Here is a 10,720-nt window from a genome sequence, read left to right as displayed (position 1 = left end):
GTTCAAGCGTTAGTTTTATTTACAAATCTTTTTAAAAGTTTGTGTTCAACTTTTGCAATCATCAGCAGTATTAAAATTTGCTTCACACTTTAATTCAACCTTTTTACATTCACCAGAGTTTGGATTTAATAAATTATTGAAGCAAAAATGAGCGATTCACTTGTGTTAAATAAATTAAATTACAGCAAATTTAATAAAAAGAAGATCAAAAAATATTTCCTATGTCAAATATTAAAAACTTTACATTTCTCATGTCTTCTACTACATATGTACACTTGCATAGAAAGAAGCTGGGCTGCATGCAGAAAATAAAAATAATCCAAATAAATTTGCTAGTTACCAGCTGAAACTATGCATGTTTTAGTAATCAGACTCTTATCAGAAACCTGTAATAAAAAACATTCTGAATAAGCAAAAAAATTAAATAAAATACTAAATAAGAAGTTATTTGATCTTTTTATGGTCTTGTCCATCTGCAATTGCTTAAGATGATTCTAAGATTATTCTTCATAATATGAAAAGTCAGACCAATTTTTCTTTTGTCTTTGCCAGAGATATGTGTATTTACACGTATTTAAAAATGAACAGGAAATCAAGTCTGATACAACTTTCTCTTCATCTCTTTTTGACAACAAAAAGAAAAAACTACTTGCATTGTAATTTAACACTTTTAGAGAAACTAACATAACCCCTTGTTTCACATTTCTTTTGACGCCCTTAACAGATGAACGCATATTTTCCCTTTTGAAAGAAAACATCCATTCAACTAAAAATAATACAAACCGGCTTAAAACAGATCCACACAAAATGGCTTCTAACATTTTTGATCTTTTTTGGCATAAATTTTGAATTACAGTTGCCTCTTCATCAGCAGGTGGAACTCACAAAGATTTTTTTTTTTTTTTTTTGCTATAAGAAGTTTAGCAGCTTTAAAAGGCTGCAAGTGCAAATTTCATGAGGATTTTTCTTTCCTCGTGCTGGCCAGGTCTACATACAACCTGACACATCGTTAATGTTACAACACTGGCAACATTTTGACAAAAATAATGTGACATTTTGAACAGTATTCCACGGTTCCTCAAACCAGATGGTGCCATTGTTTATGGTGCTGCAAAACAAATTAGAAATGTAAGAACAAATCTGATGGACCATACAACCATTTATTATTATTATTATTATTATTATTATTATTATTATTATTATTATTATTATTATTATTGCGCAGTTATCATAAAGAACTACATAAATAAAAATAGAAACGTGTACCTTTCAAATAAGTCTTGGCAGCATTTTTTTATATTCTCATCAGTATCAACGAAGGCAGATGTTTTAAGCAACTGCACACAGTCAAGTGGGGGAACAAAGAGGAGTCCTGAAAAGCAAAGTTATATCTGGTCTATTACATTGGCTTGAAGCAGACTCTGAAATTGCACAAAAACACAGTTTTTGACTTTTACCAGCAATGCAAGCGTTGACTAGAGACACACAAGTCCCAGTGATCATGGCTCTCACCACCAGAGCTGAGATGTCACTTCTTCTTGCTGGGCATATGGCAGCTACAAGAATAATGTGGGAAAAGGAAAGAAATGAAAATATTACTGTAACAAAGACTCAATTAAGGGTTGGGGGAAAAAAAACAACAACATGAAAATATAAAACAAAGATACTCACACAGGCCTCCAATCACAATGCCGAGTGAGCTGAAATTGGCAAATCCACAGAGAGCATAAGTTGTAATTATCTCTGAACGAACCTGAAATGAGAGAATTGTGTTATTTGTATTTTTTTATTTTTTTTTTGCCGCTTTAATTTTCCTTCTGTTTTTTGTGCCATGATCTCAGAAATACATTCAAATTAATTTAAACATCAAGGAAATGCTTTTTCTCAACAATCACCTAACTGTCAGAGTATTGTGTCTGATGAACAACAGTCAATTCAGAAGTTTTCAACATCGACATGTAGTCCCAAACATAATATATCTACATTAAAAAGCTTTTTTATATTGGTTTACGTAATGCTACATGTTTCTAAGAATTTTGGCTTCTCATTAGCTATAAATTATAATAATCAAAATTAATAGAAATAAATGCTTGAAGTATGTCACTTTATGTAAAAAATTAAACTTACATAATATATGGATTTAACCTTTTGAAATAAATGACTGAAATAAACTAACTTCTGATATGATTTATTGAGTCACACCTGTAATACTTACAGATATCCACATTCTTTTGCCTCCAATCACTTCATCAAGCCCGCTGAGTCGGTTGCTCTTCAGCTCTGACAGCTTCTGATAAGCGACAAACTCATTGAGGAAGAGCTTTGTACCAATAAGCTCAGCCACGGTGAAACTCTCATCATATGGTATTCCCATCATGAAGGTGATGGGCATGAACACATATGAGCAAATTAACTGCAAACAGCAACAAAGAAATAATTACATATATACCTGATTGCTTGCACCTTCTTGTTTTGAATTACTAAATTATCCTGCAATAATTAACTGTAAAGTAGCAAGTTCAGCTTCTGTTACCTCAAAGGTGATTTCAGGATATCCGACCATACCTCCAAGCCAACTCAACGCACTATTTATGAAGCCCAGGATGGCGAGAAATGCTATCAGATTAGCGGCAATGTTAGCAACAAGGCCTATAGATGCCGATGCACCGCTGCTAACAGCCTCCAAAATGTTCTGTTCATCTCTACAAAGATAAATAAATTGTAAGACCATTTTACACACAAAGCAAACAACTAAATCAGTGCTGTGAAAAAAAATATCTGCACCTTTATTTTGCCTGTTTTTGCTTTTTAGTGTCACACCTAAATGTTTTAGATAGTCAAAAAAAGATCAAAACAATTCATTCTGATCAAAGATATCTCAGAATCAGAATATTCTGATAGTTTTCCAGTGATGTTTACTTTATCATTAAAGTTAAAGAGGTAACCCTGGGTGATAATGAGCCTTTGACATTATGCCCTGTGAAAGATCACATCAAAACTGGACTTTGACTAGATCACTGTGAGAACTTCATTTATCCATCCATCCATCTATTTTCTTTACACCCTTGTCCCTAGGTGGGGTCGGGGGGGGGGGTGCTGATGCCTATCTCCAGCTAACCTTCCGGGCGAGAGGCGGGGTACACCCTGGACAGGTCGCCAGTCTGTCGCAGGGCAACACAGAGACACACAACCATGCGCACACACACCTAGGGGCAATTTAAAGAAACCAATTGACCTGACAGTCATGTTTTTGGACTGTGGGAGGAAACCGGAGTACCCGGAGAAAACCCACGCATGCACAGGGAGAACATGCAAACTCCATGCAGAAAGACCGGGGCCGAGAACCAAACCCAGAACCTTCTTGCTGCAAGGCAACAGCTCTACCAACTGCGCCACTGTGCAGCCAACTTCATTTATTTATTTAGTTTTTTTCTGCAATTCTGTTTGCGACTTTTTGACTTCTTTAGATCATCATCCTGCTGCACAGCTCATGTTTGCTTGAGGATAAAGTGACAAACTTGTAGCAAAGAGCAGAATTTACACTTCTGTCTTGTCCTCCACATGATGTTTTATGAAAAAAGGGACACACCTCTTCCAAAGACTTCCAATTTTCTTTCATTAATCTACATAACATCTTCCAAAACATTCTCTTTGGGATCTTCCAGATCTTTTTTTTTAGGAAATGTGAGATGAGCTTTTGTGTGGTTTTCACCTTGGAACTCTTTGACTCATGTTATTTTCCTCACAGTCTTCTTCTTACGTTAAATAATGAACAGTGACTCTAAGACAAGGAAAGTCTGTCATGTTTTAGATGTTATTCTGGCACATTTTGTCCCCTACTGGATTTGAGTAACTTGAGTGAGTAATTCATGTTTCCTCTACTGAGGACAATGGCTCATTGTGACCAAATGAAGCTTTGCAACTCTTCACAGATTCTTTCTTCTCTATTCTAGGAATTGTTAAAATGGGGCTTTTTGAGATCTATTCAGCCACCTAATGTTGTCAGACTGACTGTCTGACCTAAGTACACAGGTCAGGCAGTAATCGCGTTTGGGTGTTGCTCAGGAATTTATGACTTAATAACAGTGATGATTACTATTTCACAACACAGTAGAATGCTTTGACAGTGCAAACTCACCCAGCAGCCACTTTGATGTTCTTGTCTGAGTTGAAGCGACTTTCTTCTGTCTCAGGATAGGACAGCTTAGATATAGCCAAAGCACACGGTGCGGCCATCACAGAGGCCGAGATCAACGAAGACGCATCAATCTGAAAAAGATCAAGTTTGCAGATACTCAACATGTTTTACCCGGGGTTTGCTACTTTTTGCTAAATTTAAGAACATTTCTGCAGATTAATTATATCATTTCACATAGACTGACATCAGTAAATTCCAGCGTTTGTTTTCGAAATATTACACATTGTCAGCATTTTCCTCGTGTTCAACAAAATTTCAAAAGGTAGACAGCATAAAATCTGTTCCTTCTTTAAAGGACACATGTTGTTATGTTCAGAAAGCGATGGCAGGTTTGCACATGTAACGTCTACTTTGAAGTCTTTTAAATCGTCTCCCAGTACGTTGCAGCAAATTTGAACATTAGAGACAAATCAGAACTCCTTTCATTGTCATTGTGCAAGAAAGAAAGAAAGAAAGCATAACACATCATCAAAAGTGCTTCAATGTGGTTCAGTCTTAATACAAACTCAGCCGCCAGGAACACAGACTTCTGCTCTTTTAAGTTTACATGCCTCCTCTGGGGAGGAGAGAATAATTTGTACAGCACAAAAAGTTTTTCTGTGGTTCATGAAAGTTCTGAACTTTCATAAAACATGAAAGTTTGTTAACCTTTTCGACAGTGTTTTTTTGTTGTTTTTTTTGCACCTGCTGAGTTTATTGTAATCTTTTGAAGTCAGTTTTTATCGTTGACACGTTGTAGGTCAACTACAGCCCCTGCCAGCCCAGAACACTCCCAATTTGTTCCTGTGCACAGGGAGTTGGGAGTATTCTGCTTAAGGCAACAAAGACCAATCAAGATTATAGTGACTATAGTATGACCTTCATATCTTCTTATCTTATTGCCAGAAAGTCAATGTCATATTATTTTGGGAATTTTAAAGGTGTATTTAAATAGTTCTTTTTCCTTTGTGAAGTGATGATAAGTCCAATGAGGTTGAAAATCAAAAATCTGGTGTTGATTTTTTTTTTCTTTTCAACTCAGGCTTGGACACAGCCTGAAAATTTTGTTTAAATTAATTATTTGAACATGCCTTTTTTGAATTTACATTTGAATATTTTCATTCACTCCCTACCTCCTTTGTATTTTTACTTTTTTATTATGCTAGCTGCTAGCATCCTTTTGTATAGAAAATGCATTCCAAATATTTAATGGACAACAGATTTAAAGGGATTTTTTATTTTTTTTAAATGAGAACAGGTGGAACATTTTAATTTGGTACCTTCCTGTGCCTGCAATATGCTGGCATGTGAAGAGTTTAATCTCACCCCAAATGAGATGAACGCCCCCATGACGCTGCCTGCAATAGTGGCAAAACCACCAGTCATAACGGCATGGATCTCTGATTTGGTCATGTCCTTCAAATAGGGTCGAATCAGCAGCGGAGCTTCAGTCTAATGCAAAAACATAAACGACAATTAGGCATATTTAAAAACTTCAACTTTTTCCTACACTTGATATCATTCTTGATTTGCTTGCCAAACTAAGAATGTTCCCTTTAAAGTGTTGCAAAAACGATGAAGAGCATACCTGCCCAACAAATATGTTTCCTGCCACGCTTAAGGTCTCAGTGGGCGAGGTTCCCAGCGTTATCTCCATAACCCATGAGATCTGCATGGACAAAAACACATGGCTCCGAGTTACAGTATATTATAGCACACATGCAGAGAGAGAGAGAGAGAGAGAGACCTATAGAAATGTGTGTGAGGCTACAAGAGACATTTTTTACCTTTAAAATGACCCACTGCATTGCACCCAGAAAGTAAAGGACAGACATAACGCTGCTGAAGAACACGACGATGGGCAATGCCTGACAGGAAATTCATAAACTAGTTCAGTACATTTAGTACTTGGTACTTGAAGTGCTCATATTTTTGAATTTTGCAACACACTCACTTGAAAGGCAAAAATGTTGCCAATCAGGTCACCGAAAACAAACGATGATCCCTCTTTGGTGTAGTCAAGGAAAATCTGTGATCATATGGTGCACAAATGAAAGAAAGGTGATAAAAAAAAACAGGGGTAAATTATTTTAAATTGTTATTAATTTTATTAGTGCATGAAGGAAGATGACAGTTAGTCATTCTGTTTTATCACATGAAGTTAATTTACAGCTTTGTAGGTAGTTGAAGCACACTTTAAAAAGTAATTAGGAGGCACGTGTGTGGGCTCATATTCTGCTGACTTAGGCCTGGATGCTCAATAAAATTGCTGAAGATAAGAGTGCATGTAGATTCACTTAGTTAAATATTACATCACTAACTCTGTTTATCATATAAAGAAAGCATGTAGTAGAAAGAAACATGTTTAGAATAATCTCTGGCACTCAGTGGGAAAATTGTCAGAGAAATAGGACACATACAAACATATTAAAAATCTAAAAAAAAGAATACTTTTATTAATACTGATAATGTAGTTATTCATATTATTTAAAAATGTTGTTTGTCTATAATATAAACTGTTCTTTATGCACATTAATGGAACGCTTAAGCCTATTTGTGAATGTACAACAACAAATAATTTTATTGTTTCTATATGTTCTTTACCCGATTTATTTAATCCATGAAAACAAAGTAATACCTGCACTTGTTTTCCAAGCCAGTCAAAGGCTGTAAGACCTGGTTGGGTTCTTATAACAAACAGTCCAATACAGAACTGCAGTCCCAGACCCCAAAACACTGGCCTCCACGAGATCTACAAAAACAAAGCTGTTATCTTTATCACTTTATTAGAGCGCGTTCGTTCATTTAAAACAGGGAGGCACTTCAGCTGAATCATTAAATCACGAGAGCAACAGAGCTTAGTGATGTCCAAGGTCTCTGTGAAACAGAAAATGTGACTGATAGAAGCCGCTCGTGTTTTAAAAGAGCTGTAAAGGACTACTCATCGTTGATTAGAGCCGATGCATGCCTAAGCGAACTCACCATTGCCCTGTGAGCCGAGAAGAGGAATAGAAGCACGATAAACATGCACACACCTCCGAACGAGATAAGCTGCTCGGGACGTTTGCTTGTGTCTAAAGCGAGCCACACCACAAGCAGGACCACGGCTGCTAGGATGAAAACCCTGCCGGACACAAAAGAGCAGCATGCGTTTAACACGTGCCATTGTTTAGGGGGCTAATTTAACACAGAATACATTGGGATTAAAGACTTAAAAACTATTCACCATTTCAGCCATTTCAGGTTGGATTTGAAGCATCGAACAGCGGGCTTGAAAAACCGGCTGATGCTTTTCCCCTGGTACTTCTTCACAAGTTCGTATGACACGGCAGCAACTGCCAGACAAGTTAGGACTACGAGAGCGATGGCCCTCTGGAAATTCAGCACACAGGCGGCAATAAAGTACGCCACATATCCTGCAGGGAAGAGTATAAAATAAGCTACTTGTCATAACTGAACTAAACATAAACATGTACATAAGTTCTTGCTGCACTAGTTTTCAAACTTCTTTTCTGTAACAAGTACCACATCAGCGGATTCCAAGTACCACTGAACTATTAAATACTTTAAAAATAGTACAATAGTAGGACTTGGAATTATTTAGCTTGTTGTGTTAGGCGGAACTAGTTCCACCAATAGTACTTTTATCATATTGTCTTACCAAATAAATCTCTGCAAAATGAATAGACTTTGTTTATTACCTGCTCCGAGTATGCCCAGCACAATGTACTTCAAGATTTTGGAGTGATCCTTGACATAACGCTCTGTGGCATTAATTGGCTTGGAAACCTTACTGAAAGATTAAACAGATAAAACAGACTAAAAACACAAGCATGTTACATTTTCTTTAATGCTCTCTTCAGTGATGTAAGTTTTCGTGATTTGGATGTACTGCACTTAGCCCTTCATGTTATATGAGGCAACAGAAAACTTGTGCAGATTTTTTTATATATATAAATAAAATCAGCCACGTGCTAAAAGTGTAAACTGGACTTCATAGGCATAATAAACATTTACATCCAGGAGGACTCGCTAATTATGAAGCAGTTTCCATTTTAGCAACACAAAACTTAAATTTCATAATCGGACAAACCTGAGGTATGATCCTAGTTTCTTTCCTGATTTTTCAGGCTGACTTTTGATGCTGTTTGTGTCAGTAGCTTTATCCTCCTAGCAAGATAAAGGCATTTTATGAAAGCAAAAAGAATACGGTGTTACTTTCTTTGACTGATAGTGAAATAATGACTTACCCAAGCTTCATAAGCGTTGTTGTCGATGCCATTTTCAGGGTTTTGGCATAGATTTTTAAGCTTGACACTGTTTTCGTCCACTGAAAAACAGAATCATTGTTTACCAGCAGCCGGTGTGAAAAGCAGCTTTAACTTGAAAACACACAGGAATGCTTTTTTTAGGCTGAGCCTCTGTGAACTCTGCGAGATAAAGCAGGTTCAAAATAAAGCCTGCAAAGTCCTTAGGGTTATCATGCAACCCCCCAAAAAAAAAATCCAGGTGAAAGTACTTACAAAATACTAATATATTGTTTAATTAAAAGAAAAAAACAGAGCTAATGGCTTACTTATTCTGTGTCCTCCCAAACCGAGCTGTCAAATGCTGGACTGTAAAACACACCACCAGGAAATATACTCTGCCCTGGAAGCATGCTATTATTAATTAACAGACATGATTACTTTTCTCTCTCTCTTTTTTTTTTTTTTTTTTACTGCTTTTTGAGGAGGCGCGAGTCAGAGGTTGGAGTCAGCGTCACTTGGCAAAAATGACAGAATGAAGCTTACAAAGCAACACATGACTAAACATCATGCTGACTGTGTTTTTAACTGGGCAAATTACTAAAACAACAAATGATAAGATGAAAAGTAAATGATGAATCATGGAGAGTTGTTATTTGTTGGTTGATTAGTTTTGAAGGAGTAGTTTGAAGGGATACACCCATGACACGCTATTAAATACTTTTTGGGGGGCGGGGGGGAGGGGGGAGCGATAAAAAGAGTATAAATCCCAATAGGTTCTTAAATAAATCTATTACAGTTTTATTACCTGGAATACAACACAAGAAACATTCACTCTCCTATTTTTAGGGAATGTCAGAAGATTATTGGAAGTATGCTGCCAGTGATTCAAGTGTATCTGCACTCTATTACAAAACCATACATAATAAGCACAGATGAAATATGAAAACACTGGAATGAAATGACTGAAACAATAAGTAGCGACATTACTGGTCTGCTGACTTGAATACATTGCAGCAGTCTGTAACAAACCTTCACCATGCTTTGAATTTTTTCATATGTTAACAGTCATAAACTTCAGTGTATTTTATTATGAGTTTTTGTAGTCATTCAAAAACAAGACAAATCTGTGAAGTGGATGGAAGGTGCTCCCGAAGTAAAAATCTGAAAGGTGTGGCATGCATTTGTATTGAGTCTCTCTTGCACTTTATTCTACAATTGTTTTATTTCACCTACTAATAAAACAGTGTCCACCTGTTGGTAATTTTACTTCAGTACTTCAGAGATTTGATTGATTGATTGATTGATTGATTGATTGATTGATTGATTGATTGATTGATTGATTGATTGATTGATTGATTGATTGAAAACTAACTTGAGCACACCATGCCCAGTGTTAAACATGGTAGTGGCAGCATCTTGCTGTGGATGTGTTTTCTTAGTGAGAGGGAAACAGAAGATGGGTGGAGCTAAACAAATGCTAATCTTGATGAGGAACACCTATTATGGACTTGAGACTGGGATAGATATTCACCCACCAGCAGGATAACAACACTAAACATGCAGCCAGAGCTACAATCTGTGTGTTAGAATGACCTCGACCAAAATCTGACTGAGCATTTTCAAGGTAAAGATGGATGTTTACTGACATCATGTGTTCAATCCGACGGCCCTTGAGCTATTATACAAAAGAACGTCAACAAAGCTGGTAAAGACATACCTTAAAAAATTTGCAGCACTGATTAAAGAAGCGAAACTATTACAACAAGGATCTGAATACAACTTTTCAGGTTGTTATTTGCTGTACATTTTGCAGAACAATTTTGGTCAAAAATAAATAAGTAAAAGTTACAAAAACATTAATTCCTCTTGACAACTGAGTGCTACTTTTTTAGATCCATCACATTAAAACACAGTAAAGGTTTGTAGCCGCTAATTAGCAAAAAAAAAAAAGTAAAAAAGTTCAAGGTGTGCGAACACTTTTCAAGGTATAGCTGTTTATTGTTTCTAAACTGTTTCTAAAACATTATTACACCTCATAAAATTCTGTTTTGTTGCAAAATGCAGTTTTACCATGGTTCATAACACTCAATGTGGACACATGCCTGTCCGGGAGACTATATTAAATGATTGTCGACGCTTAGAAAGTGCCACTTAGTTGTGTCTGATTAATATTTAGAGAGCCTTTGAAATGCTTAAACCTATTACACGAGATTAATGATCCATTAAAGGTTTCAGCAACAGAACCATTAAACTCAGGTCCGGTAATTTTAAATATTTTTGTCATTATTCTTGC

The 10,720-nt window shown here is 36.3% G+C and overlaps 1 protein-coding gene across 1 annotated transcript; it reads right to left on the bottom strand.

Annotated features, from left to right (window-relative positions):
* Nucleotide 1: 1 nt before the first annotated feature.
* On the bottom strand, nt 2-8,844 carry slc28a1 (solute carrier family 28 member 1). The gene is made up of 18 exons (XM_015004432.2): nt 8,754-8,844; nt 8,428-8,507; nt 8,271-8,347; nt 7,879-7,970; nt 7,404-7,593; nt 7,160-7,301; nt 6,816-6,929; nt 6,132-6,206; nt 5,965-6,045; nt 5,766-5,846; nt 5,504-5,629; nt 4,139-4,269; nt 2,534-2,702; nt 2,216-2,413; nt 1,672-1,753; nt 1,458-1,556; nt 1,267-1,372; nt 2-1,108 (listed from the first exon to the last, which is right to left on the bottom strand). Coding segments are annotated over exons 1-18 (1,965 nt in total). The 5' UTR covers nt 8,755-8,844; the 3' UTR covers nt 2-987.
* Nucleotides 8,845-10,720: the final 1,876 nt, after the last annotated feature.

The sequence above is a fragment of the Poecilia mexicana genome, unplaced genomic scaffold (assembly GCF_051168715.1).
Source record: "Poecilia mexicana isolate PSO_F unplaced genomic scaffold, ASM5116871v1 scaffold_6, whole genome shotgun sequence".
NCBI lineage: Eukaryota > Metazoa > Chordata > Actinopteri > Cyprinodontiformes > Poeciliidae > Poecilia > Poecilia mexicana.
The sequence above is the reverse complement of the archived record's forward strand: the minus strand, read 5'-3'. Positions and strand labels throughout refer to the sequence as shown.

Excerpts from the sequence above, each read along its gene's own strand:
- slc28a1 (XM_015004432.2), bottom strand. Across the intron at positions 4,270-5,503 it reads GGGCGTTCATCTCATTTGGG|ATTGATGCGTCTTCGTTGAT; the intron begins GTGAGATTAAAC and ends GATCTTTTTCAG. Across the intron at positions 1,754-2,215 it reads GCAAAAGAATGTGGATATCT|GTTCGTTCAGAGATAATTAC; the intron begins GTAAGTATTACA and ends CTCTCATTTCAG.